The 20,764-nt window shown below is 34.2% G+C and overlaps 1 protein-coding gene across 8 annotated transcripts in view; it reads right to left on the reverse strand.

Moving 5' to 3' along the window:
- Window positions 1–3,809: 3,809 nt before the first annotated feature.
- The window catches only part of ATP11A (ATPase phospholipid transporting 11A), a 124,997-nt gene continuing 108,042 nt past the window's right edge, over window positions 3,810–20,764 (reverse strand). For 2 of the 8 annotated variants that reach the window (XM_060686596.2, XM_034418968.3), the window contains 5 exons: window positions 14,216–14,281; window positions 13,309–13,412; window positions 12,228–12,393; window positions 8,565–8,697; window positions 3,810–6,337 (listed from right to left, as the gene is read on the reverse strand). In XM_060686596.2, the coding sequence (XP_060542579.2) occupies window positions 8,608–8,697; window positions 12,228–12,393; window positions 13,309–13,412; window positions 14,216–14,281 (426 nt within the window). In that variant the 3' untranslated portion in view covers window positions 3,810–6,337; window positions 8,565–8,607. Of the gene's footprint in view, window positions 6,338–8,564; window positions 8,698–10,661; window positions 10,751–12,227; window positions 12,394–13,308; window positions 13,413–14,215; window positions 14,282–20,764 lie in introns of those variants that run through there. The other 6 variants (XM_034418959.3, XM_034418950.3, XM_087895425.1 and 3 more) reach the window with 5 other exon arrangements.

Below are 20,764 nucleotides of genomic sequence, written 5' to 3' on the forward strand. Positions count from 1 at the left end.
GGCCTGCCAGGCTCCCTACCCACCTTTGCGTTGGTAAAATATATAGAATTTGTAAATCTCTGGATTTATCTTTTCAGTCAATTATTTATTTATTTATTTGTCATATTTCTATGCCACCCACTCTCCGAGGACTCTGGGCGGCTTACACCAAAGACAGTATACTAAATAGCATATTGCCCCCTAACAATCTGGGTCCTCATTTTACCCACCTCGGAAGGATGGAAGGCTGAGTCAACCTTGAGCCGGTGAGATTTGATCCGCTGATCTGCTGAACTAGCAGTCAGCTGAAGTAGCAGCAGTACTGCACTCTAACCTCTGCGCCACCTCGGTTCTTGTGTAGAGAGCAAAATACTGCAGCAAATTAATAGCAGGAAGCTGGCAAAATAGCCCTATACATGTAGTCCTTGGTTTACAACCACAATGGAGCCAAAATTTATGTTGCTAAGCAAGGCAGTTGTTAAGTGAGTTTTGCCCCATTGTGTGACTTTTTTGCCATAGTTGTTAAGTGAATCACTGCAGTTGTTAAGTGAATCATGGAGTTGTTAAGTGAATCTGGCTTCCCCTATTCCCTTTGCTTGTCAAGACCTGGCTGGGAAGATTACAAATGATGACCACATGATCCCGGGACAGTGCAACTGTCATAAATAAATAAGAGTTGCTAAGGAGGCGAATATTGATCACGCGATACTGCAATGGTTATAAGTGAAAAACAGTCATAAGTCGCTTTTTCAGGGCTGTTGTAACAGTCATTAAACAGTGGTTGTAAGTCAAGGACTACCTGTACATTTTCTATCCAAATAAAGATGATGGGACAACAGGTACCGTGTTTTCCCAAAAATACAACCTGTCTTATATTTTTTTGAACCCTGAAATAAGCACTTGGCCTTATTGCCATGCACTCAAAAGCCCAATTGGGCTTATTATCAGGAGATGACTTATTTTGGGGGAAATAGGGTAGCATTTTGTTATCTAATGCAGGTAGTCCTTGACTTATAACAGCTCATTTAGTGACTGTTAAAAGTTAAGACTTATGACCATTTTTCAGTTACAACCTTTGCAGCATCCCCATGATCAGGTGATCAGAATTCAGATGCTTGGCAAAGGATTCATATTTATGACCATTGCTGTGCCTCAAGGTCATGTGATTCCTTTTGCGACCTTCCGACAAGCAAAGTCAATGGGGAAGCCAGATTCACTTAACAACCATGGTTAGTAACAACCATGTTACTAACTTATCAACTGCAGTGATTTACTTAACAACTGTGGCAAGAAAGGTCGTAAAATGGGGCAAAACTCACTTAACAAATGCCTAACTTAACAGAACATTTGGGCTCAATTGTGGTCATACGTCGAGGACTACCTGTAATAGTTATGCCCCTAACTGCAGCCGTTTTACGAAGAGTCAAGTTTTCTCCTATCAACCATTAGTTGCTCCAAAAAATAATTGCTTCAAAAAAATAAGTTGGCAAATTTCAATTCCCATATTCAATTTTTATTTTTCATCTTATGTGGGGTGAAGCTTTTATTTTTTTAAAGCAAGACACTGTTGTTTAGTTGTTTATAAGAAAAAGAACTAATGCTAATTTTAAAAAGCAAAACTAGAAACACAGGCATGTTCCTTAACTAGTCACTGTAACAATCATGCTTGATCAGGTGTTTTTGCCGTATCTGTTAGTCCTAATGACATTAAACTACTTAGCATTACAAGCACATACAAAAATTAATTTGGTTATGTCCTTTCTGTAAAAGGCTGGCTTAACTATATTGACTCTAAAAGGGTATTTTTCTCTTATTCAGATATTGTAACAATTCAAAAATGTTTTCGTATAGAAGACTTTAATTCTTTCAGTCTGTGCATAGTATCGTAGTATATTCCCTTGGAAAATAATCTGAATTTTTTATTCAATACTTAGTAAAATGAGGACTGCTTTCATAATGCTAAAAGTTCTGCAATAGTATGTTCATTAGACTTTTTTTAAAAAAAAAATCATTAAAAATATCTCATTCCCCTTGTATTTGACATGCTTCTATACTAAATTTACCAGATAAGTGATTAAGATTAGTTCTTCTGAAAGTGCCTCTAATTTTTTCTGCATCGATAGTAAAAAAGACAATAGTAAAATCTGATTGTGTATAAATGTATTCAGCAAAGTATAATTAAATTGTACTTTCGACAATTACATTTTTAAAAACTCCTATCTAAAGTAAGAGCATCATGCCCACAGACTGGTACACAATATACCAAAATAAATATGTAAATTTTATTTTATTGCAAGCAGATTTAAACATCTACTGCTTTGAAGAGAATCTACAGAAAGTCCCAAAATATGGATATAAAGAATTCATGTTATCTACAGAAATGAAAATTTAAAAACAGCACAGAAAATAAACTTTACATCAATGCACATGTATATATTGTATTTATATATATTTATATATATCATCTTAATAATTGAGACTGCTTTGAACCTTTTAATGAAGTATTATAGATTAATCTAACAGAGATTTTAAAGGCTGAATTATCAGGCAAGTGAATTTATCACTATACCATTTACAAATACATGTCAGTATTTAGTGCTGATGACTATAGATATTTTAATGATTAATGTTCTAGTAACTATGTTCCGCTTTTCCCAAGAGCATTTTCTGCCAATTCTACTTTGCAATATAGATTGAAAGATTATTGAGAACAGTAAGCACATCACAGAATTTCAGAATACTTAAAATTCTGTATAATTTTGACAAAGGTAAAGCTATAGAAATTGATGTGTGCAATTATACAATGTACAATCATACACATAATCATTTCTTTTATAATACTTTTGACAATATTCCATTAAAGCTTTCTGACATGATCTTATGGATATCATAATGTGTAATTTCCTCTGATACTTGCCTGATATGTATAATAAACAGGTCAATGCAAGCAGGAGATTAAATGGTTTTGTTTTTGTCAGCTAGTTGGACAAAATAATAGACCATAAATAACCAGGAAAATCGATAGCACTGACTTGGGGAGGAAATAAAACAAAATGAAGTATTCCCTCTTTCTAGATTTCCATCAGTTTTGATTAATTTTATCAAGATTATTTATTGCTACTCATTTGTAATATCTAATTATGGGATATAATCCACAGTGCATAGAAATAAACCACAGCTATAAAAAATAATTCTGTAATTTCCTTCGCTCCCACTTAGGTCAAAAAAGTTTTCCATCACCAAATGGTGTGCAAGCATCGCATTGAGCTAATAACCAGTCTAGTTTTTCATATTTTTAAGGTAAGACGTAATGACTGCATATCTCACTTATTTGGTAGAATTTAATACAGGGTACACCAGTGTACATATATTGAGATTTAGTGCATAGAGGTCTCTGCCCTAGAATTTTAACACATGCCTGTTTGTAGAAAGGCAATGAAGGAAAATTGAAGTTAATACATAGATAGCTTTTCCTTTTGTCATTTTCCTAAAATATTTTTAGAACCCACCTTGTTGTGAACAAAATGGAGCTTTTAAATTCAAAACTGTCTCCTAAGTTAATATAATGAGAGGGAACCCAGATTTGACCATCATTACAGGAGACGTTGAGTTTAATGTTAAAAAGTAATTAAGTCTAGGACCAGCTCCTAGAAGTGGACAGTCAAAAAAGTCACAAAGTCAAGAAAGTGTCAGCTATTTCATGATTAAAGCCCAGCCTCTTTTTATTTGGGTGATAAAAGGGGGCAGGGTTTGCCCTTTTTTGGCATGCATGCACACTCTCACACACATATACACTGGCAGATGCCCCTTGAACTCAGTGGTAAAAGACGTTTTTAATTTTTTTTTCTCCACAACTACCATTAAATGTTTCAGCCTGTAATTTTTTGGGGCAGAAACGGTTGAGATACAAAAACATTGCCGTAAGATCTTCCTTGGGCATGCAGGGCAGGAATGCAGCATTTTCAATAACCGCACAAGAGTCTTCCCATTTTAAGGCTAATGGATGGAAATGAAAACATAAAGGAGCAAGTGATACAAAGTTTTATGGAACAATACAAAATAATGGTGGCAGCAATTCCTTGTAAGATTTGCCTATTGAAAGCCAATATTTACAAGCCAAAGCAAATAAAATAAAATAAAAATCAGCAGCTTTGGATGAATTTGAAAGAACGAACCTATGTCTAATATTAACATTCATCAGAGTTTCTACAATCTCAATTCCATTATAAGCTAAATTCTAGAGCTCCAAAACTCATATATATAAAAAAATTCCTCTAAAACATATACTTAAAAATAGAATTGATATATTAACAAATGTATGCATAAATCAGATATATAAAGAGCTTCAATATTGAAAAATATTTCATTGCAAAGGCATTTTTTAGATTTCTAAAAAAATACATTAAAAATAATTTTGCTAATCATACCCAGAGAGAGAGATTTATCACTAGTACAGGTATAAAATCAATACCCACATCATGTTGATTTTCTTTTAAATAAGAAATATTTATATATTTACATTTTACAACCAGTGTTTTATGTAGGGAACTTTTCTACCCAACCTTCAAGTATGCAGTGTCAAATAAATATATAACATTAAATATGTTATAAGTTGTTAGCAACACCAGAAATGGAAATTGCTTGCATCTTAAAATTACCGAAATGCTATGACATGGGGAACTGTATGGAATGGGAAAATATAAAAATGACAACATTCATTAGTGCTTGTTCCTCACATGATGATGCAGAAATGATGAGATAATATGTTGTGACATTACAACACAAGATCCATTCATTACAACACAAAATGTCATGTGCACGTAGATAAGGGGTGAAGTTTGCATTATGGTATATGTTTTCCTCACTTGCCCCGTCATTACCAGCTTCACCAGACTTGGACTCCTATGAACAACCCAGATTCTTTTTTCTTTATAGTCTTTGGTATAACGCATATTTCACAATTTGCCTTTTAAAACATTTGTTGTTCCCATCTCTGCTCAGGAAGTTAACGGAATTTGCACAAACAGCAATGTTAAGTTTCAGTAATCTTTAAGCCTTTTTTATACTCTAAATAAAATACTGGAAGAAAAATTAAACCATGCTGGTATGTGTTTGCTATGATTAAAATCAATAGACAGCAAACGAGTCACAAATGACTCTCTATTTAAATAATGGGAATACACCACATGGTGGTGCTAGCTAACACACAGAGTCACAGTTAATACCATAAAATTTCTTTTTAGTGTTGATCCCCCTTCTATTTTTAATATCAAATTAAAAGTAAAACAAGAAAATACTTGTTTTAATAATAATTTGTTAATTAATCAAGTATTTGTTTTTCTTAAATAAAATAAGACCACAGACTAGTAGAATACTTCCTAATATACTATTTTAGAGCTACTATGGTTTGTTTATTACTACAAACTGCTATGGCTGAATTTGAAGGTTCAATAATTACTTTCTGTTTAATTGCTGTACTGGTCACATCACACATTTGATAGCCAGACTGACTTCTTAAGGATTATATTAAATATACTTTAAAAGCATTGGTCTCTAGCAAAAAAAAAGAAGAATATTTTGACATCACATAGTCCTGTTCTGACAATACAAAGATATTAGAATCTGTTTCTTGTGTGCTGATTTGCACAGCAGAAACACCCACAGAAAAAGCAAAGAAAGGACAAAGACTGTCAAAAGCAGCATTAGCGAATATACTTGCTGACTGAACATCCAAAAGCATTATTTATGGCTGACCATTTTTCAAAATTCATATCCAGAAATAGTCACAAATCGAAGCAGGGCTCATTGAACAAATAAAAAGGGATGATGGAGGTAATACACACAGTTTTTGACTGACGAGAATGAAAATAGCATTAAAACTATTTCCACAGTACCAGACTGTGTACATAACTTATTGTTTCAATAGTTCAAAAACATAAAAAAGACCAATACTCCTGGTTTTGTAGCAGGCTTGTCAGGATCTTACACGTGGCAACAAAAGTCACGATTTCCTGGTTGGGTTCTTAAATGGTCCTTTGCAGGTGGGCTGGGGTGGGAGCTGCTGTAGTTCTTAAAGGCTTGAGTTGGTGATCTGTCACAGAGATGTTTCAAAACCTGCACTTTGGTGGTAGTACTGTGTGCTGGAATTGCAACGCTTGGAATAGTTGGAGTAGCCAAAGATAGACGGGAGCATTGAATAATCATAGTTTTGCCAGCGTGTGACCATTATTTTTTTAGAATGAGAACGAGACCTTTTTGCTGAGGACTTCTTGCATTCATTACTTCGATATTTTGGTCTCTTCAAAGAGGCAAGAGGTGTGAATTCTGAAATAGGGTCCTGATCATGGTCTGATGTTTTCTGCCAAAAAATCAAAACAAATATATACTTTTTTAATAGTCACAACTGAAATTAAGTACTGCTATCTAAAAGTGACAATATGGTCAAATGGCTACAGAATTAACCTTGGACAGCTGTTTGATTAGAGTCAAGACAGTGGGAATGAGGGAGCAATTTCAGTTCATTTATGTGGCATTACTATTGGGGATGATGGGAATAAGAAAATCCTCATCTAGGAGACGCTTTTTATACTGTTATCTTACATGACCCTACATACTCGTGACATATTGAAATGACTGAAATTGCAGATAGTTTTCTTCAATTTCAAAAGAGAATAATAATGTGAATATTTTCATATAAGAATTGACTTGCCCTTCCTATAGCCAAAACTATGAAGGAAAAATCTCCTGATTTTTGAGCCATGGCTATAAAAGTGCGGATATAAAGGAAAAAGTCATGGTTGGCAAACAGTGCTCTAAGTTCTACCTGTTACAGTGATACCAGATTTGATTGCAATTCTAAAAGACTGAAAATATAAACTCATTTACTCAGGAGTCACAAAGCCTTGATTTGTGTTTTCCTGCAGCTTTGGGGTTCAAGGAGCAAAACTACAGTACCGGTAATTATCTCCCTCAAATGTTATCCTTTGTATAAAGCATCATGGTGGCTAGAGGGATTCAGTGGTCAAAATCAGAGTGATTTTTATCATCATATGACTAGCAGTTGCCCTTATTGCAATCTGAAAAATAATCTTTGTTTTTAGCATTTCTTCCGTCCAATTGTTCCCATCTCCTGTTTGAGCAATGTGACAATGCTTTTTGAGCTACAGTGGATTGCCAGTGACAGATTTATTTTATAGAAAACACAAATTAACTACTTAACTTAAACTGTTCCTTCAAACGATAACCAGTTCTATTTAATTGAGGAACATCTTACAATTATTCATTCTGTGGAATGATCCTCCCCCAAACTAATTTATCTGACATTTTGAATGGATTTTCATCATTAGATAAGCTATTTAATGCTACTATCTCAAAATATAAATACCATTTAAAAATGAAAAAATTGGCATGCCTATTCTTTGATAATTTAGCTTTTCTGCATATTTTATCTTATAACGCTAAAAAAACAAAAACATTGCATTTTTTTCCTTGTGTTGTGGGATATTTTTTTCCAAATATGAATTTCCAGCTTCAGATATCAAACTAGATTAGACTACTTTTGAATGGAAAAGAATAAGGTCAGGTCATTTTAGAAACTCTGTTTTGGGCTACTAAAGCACTTCAAGTTATCTCCATCCCTAATTTACAAATAAATATTTAAGGTTGCACAAATATCTGAAGGATTGATTCACAAAGCATGCTGAGGAAAGCTTCAGCAGCTGTCCCTGACTGTCTATGGGCAAAGAACATGCACAATTGCTTTGCCTTCGTAGTGTTCCCAAAGGTGGGATTATCTGTATGTGAACATTTGGTGACAGCTGTTGAGGAAGCTATGCAAGACTTCCAAGAAGATATGGCTGCTTTAAAGCACCAGGAAGAACTGCTTCTTTCATGCTAATTTCCTTTGGGAAATTTTCTTCTGAATGTTTCACACAACCCTGGATATGTTTAACTTTCCAAGGGCTTCTTTGCACTTTATAATCTATGCAATACAACATATGTGAAATTGTACCTTGTTCCTCATTTATAATGTGTGAAAATATTTCTTAGAGAAATTTATTTATTCTAAACTTCATACTCCTGTGTACCTGTAATGTCCATCCAAGTGCTTTGAAGTTTGTAGTTTTTGCTTATATACATGTTTGGAGATTTAAGATAAATATTGGTACCTTTGAGACTTGTTTCATCATGTTAGGTACAGGCAATGTTACAGATTGGCAGCATCCATTATATATGGAAGTTTTATACAAAATACTTGGGAAAATGTTCTTTGACTCATCTTAAACATAGTTATTTGAATACTATATTTAATTAAACTGCAATTGTGCATGCAACCTAACTAGTGAAAAAAATAAAACAAATTAGATTGCTTTTTAAATTCTATTTTTTTTTTCAGAATGCATGCACATACATGCTCCCACAAACAACATTCTATTATTTAAAACTTACCTGTATGGTGAACTAATCCAAAACAGACTATAATACTCAGAATAAAAGAACCAGACTTAAACTGGGAAAATACAGCAAAAACTCTGGAGGAAATGGCTTTCTCTTTGAAAATATCACAGCACACTAGTAGAAATTACCTAATGGTACCACGGTCAATGCTGTTACCTATCAGTGATCTAATTATGTCTCGGAAGCAGAAAGGGTTCCTTCAAGGAGTGGGTCATCGTTGTTCATCAAAGTATTTAGAGTTGATTTATGTTTCAAACTCCTCTGCAAGGATGAGGAAAAACACTGAAACTATACAATAGGTCCAATATGAACATCTTAAGAGGAAAATGTAAATAATCGTGTTAGGATAGCTCATATAAGCAAAAATCTTTAAATACTGCTAATGAAAACCTGACAAGTTGAGAAAAAATGTCAAGAAATAACTGTTTTATCATAGTTAGAATTCAGTGGCTTTATATTCTTTCATAAAATGGTTTTACATTTTTTTATTTTCTAGTTTTACATTTGTAGTGGATATTAGTCATGAATTTCAGAAGATAGTAACTGATCTGTGTTCAGATAATAGTGACTTCAGCATTAACCGTCACCATTCCTGCTGAAATTAGGTCTGGCTAAAAATTGTGATCCTTTGCATTGGTTCCCTTTGCAACTGAGGCTTTATTTCTGGAAAGACCTGTGATGCTTTTAAATGGAAAGATAATACCTTACAGAATCATGCAAAAGATAGAATGAAGACACCCGTAGACCACATGCGGAAAAGTAATTATAGCTTTATATCCTATTCAGAACTCCAAATCTGACTTTTATTTTCAGATTTAATGCTTGCTTTTTACTGCTATTTTAATCAAAAAGAAAATTTGAATTAAAGGAATAATATTTTGCTTATAGCAAAAGACTAATATTTGAAGCAAGAAAAATGTTAAGTAGAAATGAAGGTACATTAATACCCATCTTGTAAAACCAGAATAATTACATATAGCAGGATAAATGAGATAAATGTATAATTGTCAGAAAAAGATACAAGTTAGAAGAAATTCTAATTAGCTTTATGTAATAGTCTAGAATTATCATAGGAAATAGGATTTGGCTAATAATTTACCAAAAGAAAAAGATTCCTCCAAAGCTTTTGCAGTTTCACTGATTTAATAGCCCAATGCAGTTGTTATTTATTACACACTTTATTAAGCCATGGAAACAAAACAGCAAAAGAAACAAAGAAAGAAAGAAAGGGCCAATCTTCCTCCTTCAAGTTTAGATGTTAAGAATAAATGTTCTTGCTTACCACTCAGAAATGACAAGCAGAGCAACATAAAGACTGTAAAGTACTTGGAAAAAAAGATCAGACTTGCACTAGCAAAATGGAAATTGAACAGCAAAAGAATAAATCTCTGTATGAAATACAGGCCAGACATCAAGTATAGAGATTCCTGATCCTGCTTTACAAGATTAGATAAAAGTTTAGCTTGTGTTTAGAAAAAAAGATCCTAATTTCATCAAATTAGGAAAGATGACATGCAAAGGGAAATTAGAGTGAAAGAAATATAATAGTTCTGGGCATACTTTGAAAATGATTTAGCACCAGTACTTGCATGAACTTCAGCACAGAACCTCTGCTATCCATTGAAGGAACCCAATTTTTCTATGACTTTTACACTAATTTCAAAAAGGCATTCCTGCTATAAGATTAATTTTAATAAGAAGGTTTCTTAAGTTAATAGCATCCATGCCCAAAATACCTAGAAGTCTGGAAAAAAAACACCTGGATTCTTTAATAAATAGCAGAGATGCGCTACCCTCATACAAGAGCCAAAACATTTTGAATCATTTTCAAAGTAAGCATACTTTGAATCCATAGATTTAGGCAGACATTTTCATATAATGGCAATCATGGTTCACGATTACAAATGAACAATGGCATTCAGGAATTCCCATCACATCTATGCTTAACAATTGTTGTTACTATTTAAATTACTAAAAAAGAATAAACACAACAGGAATATTCTATTGTATTATTTATATACGAACAATGATAAAGAATACATGCATACAGTTATATATATCGTTCACGGGAAATTGAAAGAAAAAATCTATAAAAATATTGTAATTGTTGTTTAATGTTCCATTGAGGAGATGAATTATGATTGATATGTTGCGATTCTGAATGCACTTTCTAACATCCTCTCAATGATATGACCACACATGCAGAAAGGCAGGAAAAAAATCACCTTTTGCTCCATTAGAAACTTAGACTGCTTGAAGTCTGAGAAAGCATAAAGATGGTAGACTGCTCAACAGAAAGGCACTGGTGTTTAGTCTGATTTCCCAAGAAGATTGATGGTAGTACCCGTGCACATCATTTTTAATTTAAAGCAAGGTAGCAGTTATTTAGGAAAAGCAGTATGGAAGACAGGAGTGTATTGAGAGTGGGAAAAGAAGAAACACAAGGAATAAATCTGATTAAATCCCAAAGGCTTACAAAGAAACATTGACAAGGTAATGCATATAGAAAGGTGCACATTCATATCATGGAGAAGTCCCTCAAACTTGTACACCAGATACTTTTATGAACATACTACAACATCCTCATTACTGTAATCCTATACATGACGACTCAGCTATACCACTGCATTTAACAGTTCTTTAGGCAAGTGTGACATGCTACAAACCAGTTCTTGCTTCTACTACTTACTATTACTGTATTACCACACATTTAATTCCTTGTCCTGCAACTCTGTTTTAGTTCTATAATGGCTACTACCATAGGTCATTCAGATTATTTAATACAATGCAATTTATATAGCATACTGTGATTTTTTTTTCATATAATGTCCTAAAAATAATCTCTAAGCAACAATTTGAAGATAAGGCCATTATTTATCTATGGAGACAATCTGTTTGAATAGCTAGAAAGAAGTTGGTTTACACAATTATAGTAATGAATCAAAATGGAAATAAGCTTTATAGAACATGAATACATAAAGATATAGTCTCTTTACTTTGCTGGCAAGCAAAGTAAAACTATGTAAACATTTGGATATAATTGGCAGAAAATTAAAAATAATATCAAAATAATATGTTATTATATCCTTTTAAATTACATGACATTAAATATAATCTTTCTAATCTGCTGGAAGGATTTTAATTTCATTGGTACATATCTGTAATGGTAATGGCAATTTAATCATTTTAATATTTTGAGAAAACTGAAAATTATACAATAGTCTTTAATCATAATGTAATTTTATTATCCATTTTCCTTGGAAACAAATAAATATATGTTATTTTTTTAAGGTGCCAAACTGACTGCAGCAAAACTAAGATGCATCTTTCTTTGGACCAATAGTAGTTTAAAAAGTAAGAAATAGTAGAAAAACTCTTTGAAGAATCTTTTAGTTAAAGTTTGTTTTGTTCACATTTGGTCTCCATGTAACAAGACTGTGGAATACAGCATAACAATGTAATTCCTATGGTAGTAAATTATATCTATTTATACAGGTTTTTGATATAAATATTGGGTATGGATTTTTACAATTTTATATCTCTTAAGATTAAAAAATTATATATGCTCTCAAATTATGTGATTTGTTTATTGTTGTTTTTGTCATTTTTTCTTTTTCCATAGATACATTATATTCCAATCATACATAAAATAAACTACTATGTAAAATATTACAATAATTTACTGTATTCTCAGGGTCTTACTAATTGATTCAATAAAAATGTAAGCAATCAGAGATATTTAGAAGATATTTAGATAGATATTTTCTGTAAAAACAAAGCTAAATTTTTACCTGAATTCTTTCTGTTGCTGTGGGCCATATCTGCTGGCACAGAACCTTTTTGAGCACATCTGGAAGAAGACTAATAATTATAAGCATAATAATGCCCAGCCATGCAGGACCAGTAGATAGCATCTGCAGGAATACGTAGTACATCCTCTGGTAGTTGAGAAATGGCCTAAAGGATGAAGAGAAAAATACTGTCATGAATTAAAGCAAGAGATTTCAACATGCATGTTTTTATTATTATATTCCATATCCACATTTCTAAACTGGTTAGATCAAAACACCATGTTTTCACTGGATTTTAGTGTTCTGCATGGAGATAAATAGCTAAAATGACAGTATTTTCTATTAACCTGTTTCTTTAATGTACGTATTTACATTGGCAGTGTAGCCTTCCCCAAGCTAGGAGAAAAAATATTTTGCAAGCAACTGTGGAGAGCCAATTTGGTTTAGTGGTTAAGTTACCAGTCTAGACACTAAGAGAATTCTAATCCCTCCTTAGGCATGGAAGTTGGCTGGATGATTTTGGGACAGTTAGGGCCCCATTAGAGCCTGGAAAAATAACAAGAAAAGGGAATAGAAATAATTAGGAACTAATTTTGTGTATGTGTGTGTACACATACAAAACTGGTTTTATAGAACCGGTAGTAAAACCGGCGGGAGGCTCCGCCCACCGACCCCAACATCATCAAAATATTTCTGTGCATGCGCAAAAGAGTGCGTGCATGACTCCATTGTAGTAAATGTAAGTAGAACCCACCCCTGATCCACATACATACAAACACTAGCTGAATGTAAATAATTGCACACAGATATTCTATTACCTCAGGATTTGGTGCTTTCTCGTCTCCTGTTTAAGGTGAACCAGTGGAGAAGGTAATCCAATAGTGTGGGATGAGTATCAACTGAGTATGACAATGATACTTGGTTTTATATTTCCACCCCCGGTCATCTAAAAGATGCCATAGAGGTTCTGTCCATAGTCCGGAGGCTATGTGGGCCTAGATACACAATGTGACTCTAGATGTCTGAACTTTTACATGCAACAGACAAAGGGATTTAAATATAGATTCACAATGGTTCTTACCAAATGATCCCTCCCCAGAGAAGAGAAAAGACGATGTAGAAAAGTAGTGATCCCCAGATCACAAAGTGGTTGATCCATGTCCAATAGTGAGTATCCAGTGCAAGCTGTATAGAAAGATAGTACTATCAATATTTCAGGATCTATAGGAAAGGAGACTATATAAATATTTATTTGCTTTACGATGGTCTTAACATGCTGAATCCTGGATTTTTGAGCAATTTGTACTTAGCTGATTAAATCAAAGTGCTGAAATGTACTCCTAAATAATACAATGTAGTTGTATATAAATTGCAGGTTTTATCAGCATTTATCATACTATTTCAGCCCCTACATTTTCTGTTTCCACACCATGTAATTTTCTTTTTCATTTTCACATCAGAGCTATTCCTTCACGAGCCAAAAATATATTTTCTTTCTCATCTTTCTCTACGTCATGTTCCTCAGAAGCTTCAATTGTAAAATTATTCTTTGTTTATCACTGAGATGGCTATTGATAGTTTCTTCTAAAAGCTACAAACATTCAAATCTAATTGGAAGCCAAATACAGAATGGTTCTTAGAAACTCTATATAAAGGGCTGATAAGATGAGGTACTTTATGTAATTAATTTTACAGGCTCTTTTAAAAATTTCTTTGAATCACAGCAGTAACAAGTCTCATTATGACCAACATCACTACCAATGATTTCTAAAAGTTCATCATCTTAAAGGACTAAGAAATCAGGGAGCTCTGACAGAATAGTACAGCTTTTAATTTATGAGGGAAAAAAATCTATTACCTTTTGCATGGCATGAATATCTTTATAAACTTTTATTTTGTTTTCTTTGAAACATTACTTTTTCTTAAGTAACATCCAAATCATTTGCATTATAAGTATGTTGTCATTTTGATGTTTTAGAAAATTATACCTTTAATGTAACGGTGAATACCAATACAGTGAACACCAATGTTCCAAAGGTCCAGTTTCCAAACATCTATTCAGGAAGGAATAAATAAGTCCTAGGTTAGATATTCCAATAAAAAAAAGGTTTTGTTTTAGAACAATGTTGTTTATAGATAGTCCTAGACTTATGATCACAGTTGGGATCAGAATTGCCCAAGCAAGGCAGTCAAAGGAGTCATGCCTGATTTTATAACATTTTTTTGCCATAGTTGTTAAACAATCACAAAGTTGTTAAGTGAATCCAGCTTCCCCCCCCCCTTGACTTTGTTAGAATTCAGTTGGGAACAGTGGTGGGTTGCCCCCGGTTCAGACCAGTTCTCAAGAATTGGTAGTAAAACCGGAGGGAGGCCCTACCCACCACCCCAAATGTCGTCATTGACAATCTGTGCATGCTGTTGCGAACCGGTAGTAAAGGTAAGTAGAACCCATCCCTGGTTGGGAAGGTCGCAAATGATGATCACATGATCCCTGGACGCTGCAATCTTCTTAGATGATACTGGTTTCTAAGCACCTGACTTTTGATTACAGGAACCTGGGGATGCTATAACACGTGTGAGGGCTGATAATAAGTCACTTTTTATAGTGCTGTTGTAACTTTGAAAAGTCATTAAATAAATGGTTGTAAGTTGAGAACTACCTGTAATAGACCAATATGATGATGACACATGGGAATTAAACATTTAATGCTTGCAACACATCCTGTATACTACTACTGAATTCAGCTTTCTAATATTGAGTCATAATGCTACAGCCCATGTATAGGTACTCCTCAATTTACAACCATTTGTTTAGTGACTGTTGGAAGTTACAATGGCACTGAAAAAAGTGACTTATGACCAGTTTTTAACATGACAGTAACCCCATGGACATGTGATCAGTATTCAAGCACCCGAGAACTGACATGTATTTTTGATGGTTACACTTTCCCGGAGATATGTGGTAACTCTTGTAACCTTCGTAGCTGGCTTCCGAAAAGCAAGGTTAATGGGAGAAACCAGATTCGCTTAATGACTGCATGATTACTTAACAACTGCAGTGATTCACTTAACAGTTGTGGCAAAAAAGGTTGTAAAATGGGACACAATTCACTTAACAACTATTTTGCTTAGCAATAGAAATTTTGGGCTCCATTGTGGTTGTTAAATCGAGGACTACCTGTAAAGGTCAGAAGCCTCAGCAATTATCAAAATATAGAAATACAAAAAAAAAAAAAAGACCTGCCTGCCTGCCCAGCATACAATCATAATCAGTGAACCTGGAATGCTGGGCAACTGATGGAATTCAGGTATGGGGTAGAAGATATCCTGGTATAAAACAGAATGGCTGGATTTGGAAGTTTCCATTGTGATATAAATAAACAGAGTGTTTCAATACTATATTATTTTACACTTTCATTATATCTAAAATACATTTTATGATTCACACAATTTTTTGCCATGCATCTATTATGGGGAAGTTGGATTGAAAAGGCTGTCTATGAAAGGAAAGAGCAAATGTCATTTTAATTGGATAGTACATGAATTCTAATGTAAAAAGATTTAAATCCCACGCATCCTTATCAAGGAATAAATCCAGGAGAATAAAAAAAAATTTACAACCTGCACAAGATTTTCTCTGTTAATATCAAATGTAAAATAAAACAAAACTCATCCTTATCATCGATGATCTGATTGGTATTGACATTTCTATCTTTTCTTTCATGACCTACTCATCCACTTTCTAGTAAAAGTAATTTGAAAATAATCCATAATACCAATAAAATAACTTTAGCTACCAAATGACGGATCCAGAAATGTGTAACTCCACTTGCAGAATAATTAAAATAATGTTACAATCTCTTCTCACTCTTGTGGACAACTTCCCACTCTTGAGAGATGAAGAGCCTCTGAGGTATAGTGAAAAAACTATACTTAAAAAAGGATGCAATATTTGTAATTTTCCTCTTCAACAAATAAGTTTTAAAATGATGAATACATTTTGGATATTAGATATCATGTATTAGTGTATTCCAAAACTTTGCATCAAATAGTGATCAGAATTAGAGATCAACAAACAGAATAGGATTCAGGAGTGAAAAAAAAGAAGGTACTTTTTTTTTTGAAGAAGAAAATGAGATGAATCACATGACTCTCATTTCCGGTTTTATGTTAATGTTTGATATTTGCAACAAACAAGACACATTCCTTGTTTGTCCAATCACACTTGGCCAATAAAGAATTCTATTCTATTCTATTCTATTCTATTCTATTCTATTCTATTCTATTCTATTCTATTCTATTCTATTCTATTCTATTCTATTCTATCCTATCCTATTCTTTTCTATTCTTTTCTTTTAAAATATCTTCCTTGATTTTATATACATTTCCATATTTATGGGAAAATATTTAACATTATTAAAAAAAATGTCCATTTTCAAAATAATGACCATTTTAATCTGGCATTAAAATGAATGAGATACAGGTAATTCAGTATCAGTTGTTTATGTTTATATGAATACTGAACATTTTTATAACAATTCATGTTTTCAATAGCCACTGGGCTATCAGTGGTTGGCAATGAATGCTAGATCAGTCTGTAATAAAACCACTTGAGCCACGACTTAATTGTTGAGGAGAAGACTGTATCATTAAGATCTGGCAATAGGGCAGGATTCTGTTCTTTGAAATCTGCCTAGCCAGTTCCTAGGTTTGGCATCAGCCTCGACTCCAGGTAGGGGTGGGTGAGTGGCAGTGACCATCCAGGATACTTGGGAGGCATCCAGGGGCCTTGCTCCACGGATTGCCAGATGCAGCTGTTGCAACAGCTGTTGCTGTTGTATCAGCCTCCTTGCTTGTATAGCAATCTCCCTGCCTGAGCTTCTTTTTTTTTTTTTTTTTTTTTATTGAAAAGGTTTTCAAATACAAATTTTTCCCCCTTTTTCCCCCCCCCTCCCCCCCTCCCTAACCCCCCCTCCCCACCCTTCCCCCCCTGTGACTTCTTCGTAACAAAAAAAAACCCTAATTCATAACAGATTACTTACTCCCTCCTCAAAATACTGACCTTTACTTACTAAAAGTATTATAAATCCCCCTTTATCCATACATTTCAGAAAAGAAGAAGAGAAAAAAAACAAAAAAAAAACAAACACATTATACTATAACTATTATAAAATAACTTCTAATTTAGCATAATAGTGTTTTATATCTATACATTATTGCAACAATTCAAAACCACCTTCCACTTTAAAACTATACGATAAGTCCTACTTTAATAACATTTCAAAGCGGGCTCCCCATAAAATCTAATTTAACATTTATTCCACTCTATCCATTTCCTCCACTCCCCTAAATGTATCACTTAAAAATCCCTTTTCTTAAACTAATCAGTCTGTAGCTAGCTTATTCACCCACTGTCTTACAAATTTACCATACACAACAATTCTTGATATCTTTAATTCACTGCCCACACTACTTAAAAATATATATATATATATATTCCATTATATCTAAATAAAAAAAGAAAAGACAATAACTTTAAATTTATAGTCCATATAATATCTTCTTGAAGTCTTTCCACTGGATTGTTAAAACCAACATCCATAATAGGGTAACATAGCTTGCTGATGCAACAGTTTATTCAAGATCTCCAATCATATCTGCCCCCATCAGTAGTAAACATCTTCTTATATATATAAAAGTAAAAACAACCACCCGAGTGACATTATAATTATATTCCATATAATAATAATTGTGGGTTTCATCAGGATTATTAATTTCCATCATCGTATTGGGTAACAACCCGATCTTCTGCATGTCCCAATGTGATTCTCTTGCCTTATAATTCAAGATAATTATAATATATTTATCAACACAAAAAGAAGTTTCAAAGTAGATAATTCAAAACCATCAATTTGAGGCTCTTTCCATGTCCCAAAATTACGGCAATGCAGAGATCTGCCACTATCCTCAGGATGATATTGACCAATATGTCGCCTCCTCTATGTTTTCACATAATCATTCATATTTTAAAATCACTGGCTTCACTGTTGCTTGGGTTAGAAATTTCTATTTTTGTACAACCTATTTCTTTTTTTGTTTTCTTTTTGTGGGTTTGACTTCCATCCTAATTTTTTGTGTCTCGCATTTCTTTTTTATCCCTTGTATATCCTCTAATTGGTTTCCATGCTTGTCCTTGCCTTGATAAGTCATCACATTAAAATCAGATGGCACTTCTCTCAAATTTGTAGATAATCCAGCTGGGGTATCCGATAAATCCAAAGGCAATTTATCTGGTACAGTCTCTGTCTTTAGTTCCAGCTCCTTCTGCTTATCCTGTATTATATCTGAAGACGTTAAATTCATTTTCAACCTATTTTGATAAAATTCTTCCGCTCTTTCAACAGTATTTAACTGGTATCTTTCTCCTTGATATCTCAATATAATACCAACTGGGACGTCCCACCGGAATTGAATATTTCTCCTTTTTAACTCAGACACCAGAAAGCCAAATTTCTTCCTTTCCATTAATATCTTAGGTGGGAGTTCCTTGTAAATCCAAATCTTTCTTCCATACAATTGCAAATTAGAATTGAAGGAATTTTGCACAATTTTATTCCTAATTTCTTTATCTGAAAAATAGATTACCACATCTCTAGGCAATTGCCTTTGCTTGGCAGTCCAGGAGTTTATTCGATAAGCTCTGTCAATCCTACAAAACACTTCCTCAGGTTGAATCTTTAAAATCCCAGCTAGAAATTCAGAAGATATTTTCCTTAAGTCATCTCTGTTATTTTCCTGCAAACCTCTAAGTCTTATTGCATATTCTGTGAAATTATATTGTATCTTTAGAACCTCTTTTTCAATCCTCTGTTGCAGATTTTCTACATTACCAGACTTTTGGTCAGCATCCATTTTAAATTTTTCTTCTGAACTATAATCCTGAATATTTAACAAATCATTTTCAATTTTTTGAATTCTATTGTCCAATTTATCTTGAATTTCATCCATTTTTGACTCTAGTAAATTAGTATTTGTATCCAACCGAATCATGAATTCTGACACTTTTAAAATTTTTTGCTGCAAAAAGTCAAACTTGGATTTCACCAATTCCTTAGTTTCCTGCTTAAATTTTTCAAGTTGCTGATTCACAATCTCATCCCTTCTTTCAATCTCCTCTAAGAGAAATTCTATTATATTAAAATCAGGTTTCTGGGACTGAAGAGTTAAAACTTGTTCCTTTAAATTCTTAGTGGGGGAATCCCCCCCACCTATTTGTTTGTCTGACTTCACAAGCCTCAGTGCCATGTTTCCGCCTAAGCAGGCTTTGTTAGAAGAAAAAAAAAAAAAACAAGACAAAAGACTTCCAGCCAGCAACAATGCCTCCAGGGGAAAAAGAGAAAAACAAAAACAGGAGCGGAGTTTTGTCTACAAATGTAGCCAGTGGTATTTATTCCGCTACATTGTAATAATAAAAAACGGAAGAACTTTCCCTCTCAAACTCTTCTCCAGCCGCGGCAGACGCCATTTTAAAAAGAAACTTTTTTCCTCTTTCTCTTCCTCTATTCTCTTAAGTAATTTTTAAAAGATAAGTAAAATACTTGCGCTTCAGTATTACAGGTCCAGCTCACATTTTCTTTGAGTAATCTGTCAAATTCGCAGGCTTGCTTTTGACGCCTGGCTCTGCATTAGCAGAGGTCTCCCAAAGCCCGGAGCAGCGGCTGGGGATATGGGGCATCTCATCCGCTCCATCCCAAAAGTAAAAGAAAAACTTTTGGGACTCTGCAGAGAGTTCTACCCACCCCTGCCGGCTCTATCTCCGTTTCCTCATGGGAACGGAGTTTTTTCGAGCCGCCGTTCCGTTGTGAAGGCGGCTCTGACAGGCAGTGGAAGCTGACGATCCCAAAGGAACGTCTGGCGGCGGCCAGCAGCAAACAGGAAGTCCCCCTGCCTGAGCTTCTTGATTTCATGGGTTGGCAGTGGAGTTCCCTGGACTTATATTGCTGGGGATTTCAAACTGCCATCCCTAGGTGTTGGGTCAGAGGCAGCTAAGGAGTTTATGGCCACCAGGGGCCTGGCCCAAGTCATCCAGGAGCCAACTCACTGTAGCGGTTATACACCCAATCTGGTTTTTCTGTCAAAGCAATTCTGGATCTGGGGAAAATTTTGATTTCTTCCCTGCCATGGACAGATCACTCACTGGTGAACCTCTACAGGGAGGCTGGAAGCCTGGTACTCTGACAAATCAGCCATCAATAGACATTAACAACATCTGTAGACTATGCAAAAAGAGGCTATCACCCAACCCAAAAAGGAACAAACAGTCCCAAGCACCTCTCCACCAGCAATCAGCACCCATAGCATAGGGTGCTGATTGCATAGATTAACTCCAAAGTTAACATTAGACCAGCAATCAAGTAAACAATCCCCTAGTCAAGAAACTGCCAAAAAAGCCAACAACAAACAGCCCAATCAAAGAATCTCTAAGACCAACACTGACAGGCACGCCACTAGAATATAAACTGGCAACGGACTGCACT

This window comes from Pantherophis guttatus, chromosome 5 (genome assembly GCF_059756535.1).
Source record: "Pantherophis guttatus breed Tessera chromosome 5, ASM5975653v1, whole genome shotgun sequence".
Taxonomy (NCBI): domain Eukaryota; kingdom Metazoa; phylum Chordata; class Lepidosauria; order Squamata; family Colubridae; genus Pantherophis; species Pantherophis guttatus.